This window comes from Prionailurus viverrinus, chromosome B1, assembly GCF_022837055.1.
Source record: "Prionailurus viverrinus isolate Anna chromosome B1, UM_Priviv_1.0, whole genome shotgun sequence".
Lineage (NCBI taxonomy): Eukaryota > Metazoa > Chordata > Mammalia > Carnivora > Felidae > Prionailurus > Prionailurus viverrinus.
In genome coordinates this window covers 70,649,833-70,667,351 of record NC_062564.1, presented here as the reverse complement: position 1 = coordinate 70,667,351, position 17,519 = coordinate 70,649,833, and the positions used below count along the sequence as shown (strand labels likewise).

The 17,519-nt window shown below is 33.8% G+C and overlaps 1 protein-coding gene across 3 annotated transcripts in view; it reads left to right on the top strand.

Moving 5' to 3' along the window:
- The window catches only part of GRIA2 (glutamate ionotropic receptor AMPA type subunit 2), a 159,717-nt gene that overhangs the window by 122,040 nt on the left and 20,158 nt on the right, over nucleotides 1-17,519 (top strand). For all 3 annotated transcript variants that reach the window (XM_047856027.1, XM_047856026.1, XM_047856025.1), the window contains exons 7-12: nucleotides 2,153-2,320; nucleotides 2,570-2,674; nucleotides 3,352-3,462; nucleotides 4,970-5,176; nucleotides 5,683-6,053; nucleotides 10,592-10,790. In XM_047856027.1, the coding sequence (XP_047711983.1) occupies nucleotides 2,153-2,320; nucleotides 2,570-2,674; nucleotides 3,352-3,462; nucleotides 4,970-5,176; nucleotides 5,683-6,053; nucleotides 10,592-10,790 (1,161 nt within the window). The remainder of the gene's footprint in view (nucleotides 1-2,152; nucleotides 2,321-2,569; nucleotides 2,675-3,351; nucleotides 3,463-4,969; nucleotides 5,177-5,682; nucleotides 6,054-10,591; nucleotides 10,791-17,519) is intronic.

Genomic DNA, 17,519 nt, shown 5'->3' with positions numbered 1-17,519 from the left:
AAATATAATAATATGTTTCCTATTATTATAATCATTTTGTTTATTTTTCTTTCCCTTATTTGTTGAAGGTATATTACTATTTTTTAATCACTCTCATTTATCAATGAAGAAGGGTTTTTAAAAAATTTAGTTGTAGTAATATTTTCACTAATTTTATAATTGACATTCATATTGTTATATAACCTTCATTAGTGTCACTTTTTAATGGCTGCATAATACTTTCTTAAGGCAGAAAGTATAGTATTAAACTTCCTCTACTGTCAGAAATTTAGGTGGATTCTAAATCTAGTTGGACCTCTTACATACTATATTTTGCTAATTCCTCACATGTACAGTTTGAAGAAAAAGGTTGCAGATTTTTGGAAAAAATGGTGATGGGTTTTATTTAGATCTGTATAGCTGATCAGATATTTGTAAGAAACTCAAGTACAAGCATCCAGAAGATCATCTAACTATGTAAAGGACTCACAGATAGGCCTGCAATGACATTGTTTAACAGGTATCACATGAGAAGAAATAAGTAAGAAAACCTAGAGGTAAATATGAATATCTTATTATAGTTTATAGCACTCAGTCACAGAGCACATGGCCTCCAAACCATTTTCTCTTTTTCTTCTTCCTACCAACTTTCCCATTAAATTTGACTCATTTGTATGATCAAATGAAAACAATTCACCTAAACTAATTCACGCAAAGATTGAATGACTGATAACCTCACACTGCCATTTTCTCATTTAAAAAAATGGAGGCTCAAGAAATTTCTGGATGCATGAAGGCGATGATTCATATGACATAAACTATTTTTCATTTGCCTTATTGTAATATCTCTCATTTAAAAGGATAAATCAGACAGACATCTATCCACCATCAGACCAATTTATAACACTATAATAGGTAGATAGCAGTTATCTATTTATATAATCTTTTCACTGGACTGGAAGATAATATGAGTCCTATAAAGAGTCCCAGGGTCCATGTCAAGATCTCTGAACCCCTTGCCTGAACTCTTTCCTTCCTTCTAAATCTTTACAATAGATGTCACAGAGAATGTGTGCTCTTGGCAGTTTTATGGTTGAAAGATAAAAGTTTTCTGTCTTATGGCTTCTATTTTTTCAGTGACATGTAAGGCAAGATGCATAGCTGTCGATATTAGAGAAGAGAAGGTATAAAATAATAATTTTGAGAGTGGAGGAACTAATTTACTAAAGAAGTGAGGGGGATTACTTGGAAATACTAAGTACCCATTTGGGACTTGTGGTCAAGAATTTTTGTATCTCAAATTCAGTATGATACTGTGTTTTTTTACCCAGATTCACTATACTTTTGTTACTTACAGATTGAAAAATACTTAATAGCAGAAATTTCCTCAGCATTCATTAAAGCTGTTGTGTTAAAATATGGTTTATCATTAACAATAGTAGCATGATACATTTGATAGATGGAGGTATATATGCATGCATCAAGTAATACTGATTTAGCCACTGACAATGCTTAGCACAATTAATACCTTTTTTTTTTTTTTCATTTGGCCCCCAGATCCTGTAATACTACTGTCCTACTGGGATCTGAATACCATAAGTTTGGAACCAATCTTACCATAAACTGTTGAGGCATGAAGGGGACATAGAAATTATGAAATTTGGTGGTTCTATTTGATTACCATAATCACTGAGGGGATCTTAAAAACAAACATTGCAAAGACTATTGCAGATCTATGGGAGCATCACTGAGGTAGAATTAGACACTTAAACTAATCAATATTCTTTCCCTATTGTCAAACGTACCTTTCGTTAGTGGTAGGATATTTATTTGTTAATTTGATCATTTCCTATATCCCCAAATCAGGCCATAGAGTGATGCTCTAAAAAGAAATTCGTTAGGAAAGAAAAGACACAATTTTGAAAGTTGTCACCTGAAATAACTGAGACGTTAACATAACAGGAGATACTTACGGTCAAGAACACACTCTATAGTCCCAATATTCCATATTACCTCTATTAGATTCTTAGACTTCTAGATGCAGGAATGGTTTCTAAGTTCTTGGACTGTGAACTGGTATTGTATGGTGGCCGGCTGCAGTCTAGATGGCCAGTGTGCAATGAACCTTGGAATTTTTTTCCCATTCTTATGAAGTGTGTGTGATGCTTTTCAGTATACTTCTGCTCTGACCTACGACGCTGTTCAAGTGATGACTGAAGCTTTCCGCAACCTACGGAAGCAGAGAATTGAAATCTCCCGCAGGGGAAACGCGGGAGACTGTCTGGCAAACCCAGCAGTCCCCTGGGGACAAGGCGTAGAAATAGAAAGGGCCCTCAAACAGGTTAGTCACTCAAAATGATTATGAATGTGAGTTAACAACGAACACTGTAGTTTTCTACTACATTAGTCTCCTTGTTATGTGTAATATAAAGTGAATAGTATTTCCTGACTGCACAAAGGTAGGTTGAAGAGTGAAAAACAACCTTATAAATGTAGTTTTCTCGACTGGAGCCGAGAGTAATCTGTACCCTGTTTGTATCTTTGCTTGAAGTAAATTGATAACTGTGATGCTTTCCCATTTCCTCATTAGGTTCAGGTTGAAGGTCTCTCAGGAAATATAAAGTTTGACCAGAATGGAAAAAGAATAAACTATACAATTAACATCATGGAACTCAAAACTAATGGGCCCCGGAAGGTAAATCATTAGGGATCTAAAGGCAGTTTTCTCTCTGTGAGGAGGTGAGTTAATTACCCATCACCTCTTCTTCCGAAGAGTCCTGGAAAAGTGTATTCACGTAGGTAGAGTTTAACTACTTCCAGAAACAGATGTATTTTAAAATGTTTTGTTTCCTAAATATAATCAATTCCTTTCTGGTAAGTAACACTGAAATGTAATCTTTAAACAACTGTGAATAGAACTCCTTATATGTATTTTTTTCTATCAAGGTATAAGAAGTTTAATGAGAAGAGAAAGAGCGATCGCTGACAGTTTATGGTTCAGAAGACAAAACATAGCTGGTGCAAATATGCGTTAACGTTTTAGCTCAACACCTTCCTTTTAACTGTTATGGATACAGTGTCATTGCTTGGATTTTATTTCTATTTCTATACGATCACTCCTAAACAGATTACCCTGGGAAAATATGAGAAGCGAACATGAAGAAACAAGCTGTTTTTAAGAATTGTTTTTGTTTCATTGTTTATATAACCCCTATTTCTATCAGAGTCACATATATCAAAGACACATGTCTGTTTAGAAGAAGCCTAGTTAATGTACATGTAATTTTGGATGCAGACATGAGTTTGAAATTATTAAATTCTTGGCTAATAGAAAGATCACTTATCCATGTGCCTTTCTGTAACCTTTTTCAGATTGGATACTGGAGTGAAGTAGACAAAATGGTTGTTACCCTTACTGAGCTCCCCTCTGGAAACGATACCTCTGGGCTCGAGAATAAGACTGTTGTTGTCACTACAATTTTGGTAATTAGCTACAGATGCCTATGCTTTACTTTAGTTTTTCTTATGGAAAACATCTGCCAACTAGAATTGCTGTTTGCATTTGAGGATAACTAATGCAGTGCTGCTTTGGCACCATTTTAATCACGTATAGCATATTTACTCTGTCAAAAGGACTACACAGGCATTAAGTAAAGCATTCAAAATATTTCCTATCCTCTTCAATACTGAAATTTAGCTTGACGGGTAATTCATACAGTGGTGCATCACTAAGTGTGAACGACTCGGGAAAGTCTTGAAGAGCGTTCCTTGTATTTCCTCAAGTGCTTTACCTTTCACTTCCCATGCAGTTGTGGGTACATTCTCTTTTTACATTTGTTACATGGTCTAGTAGCAGTGTCAATATCTTTTTCTTTATAATATAAGATGAAATTCTTAAAGATAAAGATAATCTCCCTTTTTTTAAACTCCCAAACTCAACACAGTCGTTAGCACATAGCCAGTGCTGAATGAATGAGACAAAACTGAACTGAATCTTGAACATCTAGGCTTTGGATAGATGGAAGGAAGATGTAGATCCTCGTGACAAGCTGTTGGTGAAATGAAATGGAGGAAATGGGGTTCACTAATAGTACATGGTTTTATGACAAAACAGCTGTATTTTGTTTTATTAAGCAGTGATATAGTAAACTTGTGGGATTCATTATTCTGACAATATTGAGAAGAAAAACATAGGTTAATAAAATAAGAGATCTGGATAAAAACATTGACATTTGGAAATATATTAATAAGGGTAAGTAAGCTAGACATTTGAGGGATTTTGCCTTAATCATGCCATTGAGAGGAACTGTATCACTGAGCCCCCAAATATGCTTGGTACCACTTTCCAGGGGAGGATATTGAGCTATTTTGAATCATTTTCATACCTCCTTTTTCTTATGTTTACAGGGGAAAGCTGCTCTCTATCCTTGTAATATAATTCTAGGATAGAATATCTCATAGATGAAGTGAGACATGAAATGTCAGAGGGTGGCATCAGCACATGACCATGCCAGTGATTGTTTTAGTCTGTGCATCACTGACCATGAGCCTCATTTCCCCATGAACCTCACCCTTGAAGAAACAGTACACAGAGTTTTGGGTGAATGCTGTTTCTTGAGGACAGCATAACCTTAACGTAAGAGCATGGTGGATCCAGAGTTGAATAAAACAGATGTTGAGCAGCATAATTCCCCTCTAAGCTCTAGGAGTTAACAAGCATGACAAGGGGACAAGCCAACAGTTTGTGCTTTTGAGTTTCTTATTTACTTTTGTATGGCTAGGTACAAACCATATTAATAAACTATAACGGTAGACGTTTGATAACCTTTTTCCAAAAGTATCACGCTTAAATATTTTTCGCTAATATTGTCCGCCATTTATATTCTACAATTTCTCTGGCTAACAGGTAATAATTAAACTAGAAGACTTGATTCAGTGAGAGTAGTTACACAGCTATTTTTATCAATGAAAGCACTGTCTTTCCATATAGGAATCTCCATATGTTATGATGAAGAAAAATCATGAAATGCTTGAAGGCAATGAGCGTTATGAGGGCTACTGTGTTGACTTGGCTGCAGAAATCGCCAAACATTGTGGGTTCAAGTACAAGTTGACAATTGTTGGGGATGGCAAGTATGGGGCCAGGGATGCTGACACGAAAATTTGGAATGGGATGGTTGGAGAACTTGTATATGGGGTAAGTATAGCTCTTCTCCCAAATAAAGTCATTCAAGTGAACTTTTGTTGACAGAATGCCTCCCTTCCCTGCAAAGTGCCTATATCTGAGGTTGTTGCTTTCCCACATTACTTAAGAATATTATTCTATTTCCTTGTGAACATCTGAAGATTAAGGATGAAGTCAGAAGCACACACGCACACTAAATGAGATAGGCCTTCTATCTGTCTTGAGGCCTATGGGCCATATGCATTGTTCAGAGGCAGCAAAGGCATAGACGCAGTATAGGGATGTAATTATAAAAATCAAGTCAGATGGGTGTACTGTGTATTTATAAAAAGGAGGGATATTTGGAGAACAGATTGGTTTTTTGTTTGTTTGCTTATTCTTTACTGGGACATTACCAGGGAAATAATTATTGACATTTCCCTTATTTCCTTTCCTTCCCTTTTGATCCAATACTGTAAGCATGATTCCTTTTTGACCATGACTCCAGGTACTATTACTTTCATTTGTTTCCCTTACAGAAAGCTGACATTGCAATTGCTCCATTAACTATTACCCTTGTGAGAGAAGAGGTGATTGACTTCTCAAAGCCCTTTATGAGCCTCGGGATATCTATCATGATCAAGAAGCCTCAGAAGTCCAAACCAGGAGTGTTTTCATTTCTTGATCCTTTAGCCTATGAGATCTGGATGTGCATTGTTTTTGCCTACATTGGGGTCAGTGTAGTTTTATTCCTGGTCAGCAGATTTAGCCCCTACGAGTGGCACACTGAGGAGTTTGAAGATGGAAGAGAAACACAAAGTAGTGAATCAACTAATGAATTTGGGATTTTTAATAGTCTCTGGTTTTCCTTGGGTGCCTTTATGCAGCAAGGATGCGATATTTCGCCAAGGTTGGTCACTCACCTGCTTCAACTTTGTGCATTTTAGGTCTCAAGTGGATATTCATGGTGTTTATGAATTCACTTAAAGAAGTAAACAGCTGCCGACTACCTGTCCAAGCAGTTTGAGACTCTTAAGGACAGGCTTTTACCATCGGCATAAGCCTGTGAAATATTTGAGCAATGTTCTTTGAATGTTGAGCATATATTTCCTGGTGAAATTATACACACCATGGAGAGGCTATAAAATGCATAAGGTTCCTATCATTCCATGCCTTCTTGGAGGGGTACCGTGTTTTTGCTGCATATTCTCATTTTACAGTCATCTGTGTGTTGATCCACAGACCTGTATATGGGAAAATGGGCAACATTACTTATTAACTACAAAAACAAAAACCTGTTTACAAAACTTCATTGGCACACATCCCATCTCTTTTATTTTCCCATTATTAGCTCATGCAAATGGTATCATAAAGGTATTATAAAATTTGGGTTTTTTTAAAGGTTAGGTCATTGGATTAAAGGGAATATACAATAACCTATTTCCCAAGTATATAGAAATATATGGCTGGGTAATAATGATGATTGATTCATTACAAAGGCTTGTGCCATAATGAATAGTAATTCACACACATAATGGAATAAATTTATGCACCCTTAGTCTCATTATGATATATTAATTCCTGCATTAGAATCCCTAAATATAACAAATATGTCACAAAATACATTTTGCCTTTGTTCATGTGACATACATGAATAAGAATGATAGCCATATCTGGTGCTTAAGAAGAATAAATTATACTTTTTCTAATGTGATTCTTTTCACATTTAAAGCCAAATTTATTTATCTTCTGGCACATTTTAATCCAGGTTTGATTACCCTCCTTTGATTCTATGGGATATTTTAATGACTAGTAAAAGGGGTGACTTTTCTAATGCTATTTCATTATATTGTTAGTTTTTGAGCACTTTGGAGATAAGTGATTAATTTCAGAAAACTATGTGAGACACTCAAAATATATGTACCTTCTTGCAGTCTTTTTTTGTATATTCCACCCAGTGAGATCAATTAAATATATCTTGTATGTAGAAATTATTAGTGGCTTACTTCTCTGTTAGTAGGACACATTGTTAAGAATTATTTGGACTTTAACAAATCTTAATTCCATAAAATTCCCTGTGACATTATGGAACTGCTCTAAAATAGAAATATGCCAGTGGTATTTGCATGGCATATATGTGTAATAACTTTAATATATAATGATATAGAATAATATAGAAATATAGAATAATTGTATATAAAATATAATTATGGTGACCTCTGACAAAATATATAAGATTCATAGTTTTATATTTAGTTTATCTGATTTAAGTTAAAGACATAAAGAGAATTTTTTAATAATGAGGGAGAAAATCCTAACCAAATGGAGATTTCTGAGACCATTCTGGTCCATAAATAATAATAAAATTATTCATCTGTGGTAAGAAAGCTACTGAAGTATAAAACTACTTTATTCCTGAGATATAAGGCAATTATCCTAGGGTAACATAAACTATGCTCTGCCTTTTGAATAAGTAAGGAGAAGCATATTAGGTTCATTATAAAGTAAAACATATTGATCCAGATTCCCATATGTCGATCCTTAGGTTTGCGATCCTCACGCATCATGGCTCTGAAATTATTTGTTTTGGTGTCCAGTGCTTATCAAGGCCCAGAAAACATACGTTTAGGGACTGAAGCACAGGCACCTTTCATAATCTGTGTTGCCCCAGTGTCCACCATCACATACAGATAATGTCTAAATGTCAATGAGCCTGTTTCCTGAAATATGGCCTTTTTTTTCTGTGCTCTTGATTTCATTCATGAGTCATGACTTACTACAATTTCACATGCAATAATTTTTATGTCCTGCTAAGATTTTATTTGGAATATTTTTTCTTGCTATCAACTGATTAATTTTTTTGCCACAGAGTATATATGAACAAAAATTTGCTTTATTAAAAAATTTTAAGTGTACATATCTTTCATTCCGTGTTATATGTGCATTTAAAAATTGAACATACTGGACAATATTGGAAAATTTAATGATTTTTTTAAACAAACCAAACTACTTTTTTTGCAATGTAATGGTGGTGACCCCAGTGTAGAAAAGAAGAATAGAAAAGCCTTGTATCTAATGATGATGATGATGATGCATGAAATGCACAGATCACTTTGAAATGCTCTTTAAATATCTTCAAATATATTTATCACCTCTTTTCAAGTAAAATATTATGTGGAACTGTATTATTAATATTAATAGAACATTTACATTTTAATCTGGAACGATTTATTGAACTGAATTGGTCATTTGCCTGAAATTAAGTTTAGAATATATTAACTATAGTTTTCCGAAGACTAGAACCACAGAAATTGGAAGAGTAAAAGGCTGTAAGTTGACTTTTATTCTCCTGCTTGCCTCTGTTTTTATCCCCAATATCTCAAAAGGATCAAAATGAATAAAAATACCATTCTTAAAATAATTATTTAATAGAGATTTAAAGGAAATGATAGAATACGTATGTCTATTTGCTTCTTTAGGGCAGATGCAGAGAGGTGAAGGTTGCTTTTAGTTTAGTTTTGTTTTGTTTTACTTTTTTTTTTACAGAAACCATTTTTGTCTGTCACCATAAAACATAAATTGTATTTGCCTCCTCCATAAACAATTTCTTGGGAATTCTTTCAGAACATTAATCGATCCTTTGAAAATATTTACAAGTAAATAATAAGCTGCTCAAGAATTTTCTGCTTTGAATGTTGTATAAGTTCAATACATTTTTTGAGATATCTTATAAAACCTTAAATAAATTGGCATATTTCAGCTATTAAATCTGACATAAGCACTGGAACTGAAAGCAACTTATGTCTTTAACTTGTGTTTATTTCACAAGTGGAAAATAATTACTTATAAAAATGATTCTCAAATATATTACCAATTACTATGCAGCGTATAGTGTCAAAGCAATTACCGTGAAGTCAATTTTGTTTTAAGGGATCTCAACTGCCCTCTTAAATATGGGGTACATGTCATATAATTATACCTTTCCTATTTATGGAATAAATAGTGAACGTTTTGAGAGTGGCTGTGTCTACACAAGAGGTTACTTAAATTTAAAATGTGTTTAATATCCTTTTCAGAATATAAGAGAAGCTAACTTTTTCCATCCTGTCATATTTATTTAATTCTTTGCATCTCTAGAGACTGTGTGTGATAAAGGCTCTTATTTATATTGTTTGTTTTTCATTGCTTGCTCATTCTTCTCCTTTAGCAACAGATGGTCTTGTCTTTAAAAAAAAGTTACTTTTAAATTAGCTTCCTCACTCTTTCTTGACTGCTAGAGTAGTTTATTCTACAAATATTACCCAATGATTTGATATAGTATCTGTGTTTCACCAAAAGGTTTATTTCTTACTGTTAAATATCAGGAGGTCTGTTTTAGGCCATAAATTACCAAATGTTCATAATTTAACTTTTTAGAAATGTTACATCTTTGCTGTAACAAGTTTAATTGTTAGACATGAAGTTATTAACAAAAAAGGTATCATTTTGGATTGTTAATATTACTTAAATCCCTTTATATGTAGAATCCCATAAAATCTTTCAAAATAATATGATAAATATCTATTTCTATATCTATGCTTATCTACTGAGGGTTAAAGTAAATTATTAGGAATCTATTAAGCTTTTAAAAAGTATTTTAAATAGGAATTTATGGCTAAAATATTTTTATTATATTGCAAATTAGAAATTTGTATCTTGGCAAACTTTTAAATGTTCTAATTTCATTTTCCTTGAGTTTTCTTTTTTTCTTAAGCAGGAGGCACAAAGGAACAGGGTCGTAGCAGTCCATGCCATGAAGCATCAGATTTTTATCCATTAAGAATTATATTTTGTGTCATACCTTTGTTTGTAATATCATTTTTTTTTTCCATTTTCTATCCTGCACTGTATCTAAAACCTATGTTTTTGCACACACAACCCTCAATGAAATTTTAGCCCTTTTTGAGGGTTTGGGAACTTCATTGGCCGAATTACCAGGAGGGTTTCATCAGTTTAAAACTACATCTGTGGTGCACCTTCTTTTATTTTTAATATTTGATTTTGTTTTTCAACATTATTGCGAATTTTGTGAGTGATCTTAAATTCTCTTGTTCGTGTTTGCTTATGTCATGAATGGATAGTAGTATGAGAATTGGATGGATTATTTGCACATGTCTTGAAATTGCTTCGTTATGAGATTTCATACCATAAACAATTTGGGCATTATAACTATGAAAGAATCTGAAGAATCTGAAGTTTTGGCCTCTGGGTATCTCATTAAATTCAGCTTATCTGTACTCCTTCCCCAGAATGCTTAATAGTTTCCAGTTTTATTAACTAGCAGATATATTGAAAAGTATAAAGTTAAATATTCCCATATAAGTCAATATTTGCATAATACTGCTAACTTGTTTTTTTTTATTAGGTCATTCATTTCACTTTACAAATCCATTTCATACTTGTTATTAGATCCCTCTCTGGGCGCATTGTTGGAGGTGTGTGGTGGTTCTTTACCCTGATCATAATCTCCTCCTACACGGCTAACTTAGCTGCCTTCCTGACTGTAGAGAGGATGGTGTCTCCCATCGAAAGTGCTGAGGATCTTTCTAAGCAAACAGAAATTGCTTATGGAACATTAGACTCTGGATCCACCAAAGAGTTTTTCAGGGTAAGAGATTCTGTTTGTGATCTTCTGATTTTGCTCTTAAAATGTAACCATTTTAAACTTTGTCCCCCTCCCCCCGCACTCCTGTGCTCTACACAAAGGTGCTATGCGATAGTAACCTCCCTCTCTGTCTTAACTCTACTTCTGTTCTTGACCTTGTCCCCACACCTTTCCCTATCCCTGTCCTCAGCTCCATCTTTATTTTCTGATGCCTAACTCCTTACAAGAAAAACACAGCATTGCAATAGAATTATTTCATAATTATTCGTTTTTAATTGAATTTTATGAAGATTGATTGTCCTTGTGGAATGAATTGAAGCAAAGTATAATTAAGTTTAGGTTGTTACTATTTTTGAAACAAAAATGTGTTGTCTTTGGTTTTCTTTTAAATGAACATGACCGTCATATATTTTAAATAGTTTACAGTTGAAAACTCACTTTCAAATCAGTTATGTTAATTTCTTGTCAGAAAACAGATTATGTTAATGTGTGAAAATTCCGAATTTTTGTCAAAGTCTCCAAGAAAAGGCTAACAAAGGTCTTTAGCTTTTTAAAAAGAAAATGGGTAGCATGATTATAATGTGTCTATTAAGTGTATTTTACTTTTCAAAAACATTGTGGCCTTTTGGTATTTGTTTATAGAACAAGCCCTATAACCTGATGTGGGTATAATTTCATTATACTATTTTCTCTATATAAGAACTTACTATGTTAAAATATTTAAATACAGCTGATAAACTTAAGAGTTCAGCCAATATATATAACATAAGATGATCTCTGATAATCCAACAGTATCTTTGAATGCATCTGAATTTTCTCGAATGAAATCTAGGCAAATTTACTTCATAATTAGGATTAGGACTTCATTTTCCGGTTGAAGGTAGTAGAGGATATAATTTGAAGACTGGTTTGTCTACATTGTCTCTGGTCTCTTGTCCAAATAACTTCAGTTGAACTGAAATATGATAGGAGAACAAGTGGTGGGGGCAGACCACAGTTGATAACAGATAATAATCTGGGTATGTGTAGGGAAGTCAGGACCTTGATGTTTTCTGTAAGCACTGCAACTTAAGCACACAAATGTGGTCAATCTCTCAGCAGCTACTTTGACTTTAAGGCACTTCTGTGCATGAATGTTATAATACAGATTTGCTACTGATGACAATTTGCTTTCATTTATGAACATACATGAATATGTACATAAATATTATTTTTTAAAAGTTTATTTATTTTGAGAGAGAGAGAGAGAGAGAGAGAGATCAGGGAAGGGGCAGAGAGAGCAGGAAAGAGAATTCTAAGCAGGCTGTATGCTGTCAGTGTGGATCCCAACACTGGGCTTGATCTCAAGAACCTTGAGATCATGACCTGAGATGTAATCAAGAGTTGGACGCTTAACCAACTGAGCCACCCAGGTGCCCTGTATACAAATAAATATTCTTAATGTACCACAGTGCTCTAGCTTGATCATAACAATGGATCTATTAAAATAAATTAGAATATTGCATGGTTCTTAATTAGAAACATATTTTGAAGCATTTTTTATTATTTGTATCCCAATAAGACTTGCATTTATTTTATTTGTATAGTTCATTAGTATTCCTCCATCTTGAAGTAAGTGAAATATGTGAATGAGGCAAAGTACCTGCTCTATCATGGTTTACTTAGTGCTACTAATATTGATTAAAACAATCTCGTTTCCATATAGTCTCTTACAGTACTGTCATTAGCTCGTTTGCACAACAGAAGTACCAAGTACTCTCAACTACTTTACATTCACATTTCCAGAGCTTTGCAGTATACCTTAACTCAGTCAGTCATAGAATGTGTATGTGTAATAATCAAGATGCCAAGATTCTGTGGTCAGTATACTCAAATTCCTAGTAGACAAGATAAGAAAGCTAGACGACTCTGGAAAAGAATGCTGTTACTCTTGTGTTGCAATGCACACAAAACCATGAGCATGGAGACCATGGTTCCAATGTGCAGTATATTCATGGATGTGTATACATACACACATGCCAACATTATCGTGCTGTACCATTTGCTAATGTAAGATAGTGAGCTTACCTTTCCTAGAGTAATAGAGAAGTGATACTGAGTATTTAGGCAAACTAATAACTTTTATTAGCATAGCTTTCCAAAGCATTTTCTTATACATTATCTCTGTTAAAGCATAATTAACATACAGTGTTATATTAGTCTCAGGTGTATGGTAAAATGGTTCAACAATTCTATGCATTACTCAGTGCTCATAACGATAAATGCACTCTTAATTCCCTTTATCTATTTTGCCCCACAACCACCATTTTGTTCTCTGTATTTAAGAGTCTGTTCTCTTTTTTTCCTTGTTTGTTGGGTTGGTTTCTTAAATTCCACTTATGAGTGAAATCTTACGGCCTTTGTCTTTCTATGTTTATTTATTCCACTTATATTATTCTCTCTCAATCCATCCACGTTATTGCAAATGGCATGATCTCATTCTTATGAGAGATCCATAATAGTCCATCATGTGTATATTCCACATCTTCTTTATCCCATTATCTTTTTGAATCTCACAGTACTTCTGCCTAATATTCGGAGTCATGATTTTTGTTGGCATACTTTGCACTATTAAAGTAAATTTTGCAGATATGACCAAATTCAGGCAGCTAATAATTGTGCTGAGGGGTTCTTTCCATAAACCATTTTCGTATGCAAAGAAAGGTCTCTGGATTTTTTTTTGCTGGACCCTTGCTCGGTTTGGGTTACATCCATGTCTGCTTGTGTGATATTAGAGAATTATAATGGTAGAAATTTGGGCAGGGCTTCACCTTCCTCTCAACATAACTTCAAAAGGAAACTGACGGTGAATCAACTGTGGTTAGGTGTCAGTGCATATAGCATCATAGTCAGCTTCTCCTTATCTAGAAGAAGAAGAGCATGGGCTCAAAAATACATAAGGACCACACTATTTATTCTATTAGTATTTATTCCCAGTAAAGGGAAGCTAACAAAACAGCACACTTCAGCAAAGTGAATAGGAGCTTGGCATGTTAATTCTTCCATTGTAATTTGTTTGTAATTTGGTGGCAATTGGAGAAATTATGTATACAAAAGGTTTGTTTCTGGAAGTTGGATTAAAGAAAAAGGTGCTGCTAAATCAAGAGTAATTTTGATAATCAATCAAAATTATTAATAAAAATTAATCAAAAGTATTAATGTTTGATAATTGGGTGCCATGTTGAAAATAGTGAGGACAATCTTAGTTTTGCTTTGAATCCCCCCAAAAAAGTTTTCTAGGACAACTGTGGCATTCCAGCTGTATCTCTCATGCCTCATACCTTTCACATAAGGTTTATTGCAATAGCATGTGGAGCCTGAATAAAAGATTCTCTTTTGAAAAAAATAATTTCTCTTTAGATTGTTATCTAATATGTATTGAATACAGTGAAGCTAACTTATAGACATTCTAAAAGTAAATATAATTGATTTCCACTAGCATTCTTTCCCTTAAATCCCAGGGTATAATTTCTCTTAGCTGTAGTCTGGTTGAACTTCTAAGCTTCTGATGGAAAAATGTTACAAAGGAAATTCTCCTTGCTTCTATTCCTAAAATTAATAGTCACCGCACATCTTGGGTCATTCTCTCTCAATTGTGCTTCAGCTCTAGGCATGCCTGGGATTCCTGTAAGGTGGATTCAGGACAGGATGACAGCTGGCAGATTGATTAACATGATGCCCAGTCTGCCAGGAAAAGTGATATGGATGGACTAGGCTGAAGTTAGACTGAAGACATGTATTGTACTCTATGTTCTCTAGACATCTGTTGTGCTTGCTTTCAGATCTCAGACAGCTAATTACATGTGGAAGAAAAAGCATTTACCATTTTTACCATTTGCTAATATTTAAAGTTCTAACAGTTATCTTATATTTCCTAACATGGCTTAATTTGGCTTTATTGATAGCTCTTTCATTATTATACTGTCTGTGATTAGGGATTTTATTATTATATTATGAAAAGTTTTCTACTGTCATAGGGTTCATGAAGCTAGTTTTCTGTGTTTACCACAGCAACAGCTTTGGATTTAGTCGTTGGAGAAATTGATTCGAGAAGTCAGGTCATTGTCTAAATTTTGAAGATATATAACTAGCAAAAGAATGAAAAATAACTTGTCTTTTGTCTGAATGTTAACAAATATTTCCTAAAAGTGTATTTTTGTTGGAATAAAAGCATGTTATTTAAAATTATAAGAGGAATGTTTTATCCCCTTTGTAGGGATCTATCTGTTTTGTCCTAAGGTGATATCAGTTACTCAATTTAAGTCCAAAGTATTTTCAGATTTCAGGTAAATAATTTAATAAATACTGTATTGTAATTATATTCCTTTGTAAAGTCAGTGAGTGTGCATTAGCTTTAGAATTCCAATTTCAGCTATACATTTTCTAACTTAAAATCAGTGGTAAACAGTAAAACAAGTATGAATGAAATATTTACTTTCTTCTGCTAGAGAAAGACAGTAAATGGAGGATGGTCTTGTAACCATTAGGGAAAAATGTGTAATAAGATGGCCAACAGGACTGATAAGGGAATTCCAGTCCTAGTCAGAAGACTACCCTTCCGGGATTTCCTTCCTACCCTGCTTGCCACAGGCACCAAATTACTACTAATGAGGGGTGCGGAAGTAACAGACTATAAATTGTCCCATCTGTTGATGCTCTGGGCTCAGATCTCTGGAGAATGATCTCCTCTGGGCCCACCGGTATAAAATAAACCTCCTTCCTTCCCAGATCTCCAAGTGCCACTTGCTGCTTCTGTCGGGTGATCCAGACCAGTTTCTGTAACATAGCCACCAAGAGGTATAAGGGAAAAGACCCTGCATCTTCATTGTCCGGGGTTCTCTGCTATAAAACTCGTGTACCTCCTTGTACAGAGTGAATGATAAATTCTGACTCATTTTGGAGCGCCGATCATCTCTAACTATAGTGCTGCTGTAGCATACCTCTAATAAAGAAAGAATTAGGCCTTCAATTATAAACCACTATTTTTAGACGTTCACATTTTGATCATTTCTTTCAATAAAAGAGGACAGGTCTTGAATTAGAGGAGTCTGAGTAGAAAATTATTTTATAGGACATATATGCATTATGTTCTTATAGAAAGGTAAGCTTTGAGGATAGGAAATGCTTTTTATAAATAAACCTGTCATTAACCAGTCAGTCTATGAAACACAATTATTACTTGTTGATTAGAAGTACTTCCTCATGCCTATTCTAAATCCCCTACACTGCAATCTGTTTATTTCCTCTGTTTTTCTCCTCTGGAAACATGAGGAACAGACTGTATTGTCTGAATAAGCGATCTACTTTAATTTTGCTGACTTTGGAAAAAAAGATTCTAGAATGTTGTCAAAATAAAAGTATTCTCCTCACTTAATGAAGTTAATTATTCCATTCTCAGAAGATAAATTTAGTCTGATAATCCATGAAACTATACTGTTGTTACCCAGTATTGTAGACTTTTTATAGAGCTTACAAATAGTATAAATGGTAAATAAATAATATTAATGCTGATGTTTCTTACCTGAGTGAAAGGACTAGTTTGAAATTTTCCTTTCATTTATGTGTATATAAATATTCAAATATATAAAATATGTATAATTTGTTACTATATGGCATGATCATATATATATATATAATTTACTATAAATAATCACAATTACCAGAGAATTACAGTAATTTAAATTGTTTTTTTTTTAAGGCTGAAACCTTTTTCAACTCCTTCTGTGGCATAAATACACCTATTTATATTCATATATAAAAACATTGATTGGAATATGTTTACAAATAAAAACATTTGAGCCATTATAACAGATTTCCTGTAGAAACATAAAGTGCTAGTTCACTAAAGTTGAGTTTTGTTCCATTTACTGCTTTTAGTTAGCGATAAAGCAGCATAATTTCTTTATTGATATTTAATAGAACAGATTTCACTTATTATATCTATATTATTACATATATAATATATATTATCACTTATAATACTTATCACTTATAATATTCACTTATTATATACTTATTATATCTGACTAATGACTTGTCTACCATAGTTTCTAATACATCACCTCTTTCTGTGTAGATAGAAACATGTATATATACTTCCAGTTTTTTTATATAAGAATATATGTATACTTCTAGCTTTCTATGTATTAGTGCATATACATATGCATATCTTTCAGTGTTTTGGAAATGAAATGGGTATAGCCATATATGTATGTGTTTGTGTATGTGTGTATATATAAATATACACACACAGACGTATATATAGCTACTGATTTCAAACTAGACCTTTTATAGACCTTTCATTCATGCTTAAATATTTAAATATTTTCTAAAATACCAAATACGAAGTAAAAGTTGGATGTGAATAAGTTAGCAATAAGCACTATATGAATATGTTGTAGGTCACTCATGGCATGGTTAGTGATGAGGGTTTTGGGGGGGTGTTAGTGAGGTTTGTTGGGTTCAGAGCTGATGGCCAAGAAAGAATTCTTGAAGGTGTCTTTAGTGCAAAAAGATGATTTTATTGAAGCGCAGGGTCAGGACTTGTGGGCAGGAAGAGCTGCCCCAGGACCATGAGGACAGACTGATTATATACTATGGGGTTGGGGAAGGTAAAATCCAGGGGAAGTTTCCAGTGAGATTTTCATATGCTAAAGAAGACTCAAGGAGACTGGAGGCCTAGCTGTTGTCAAG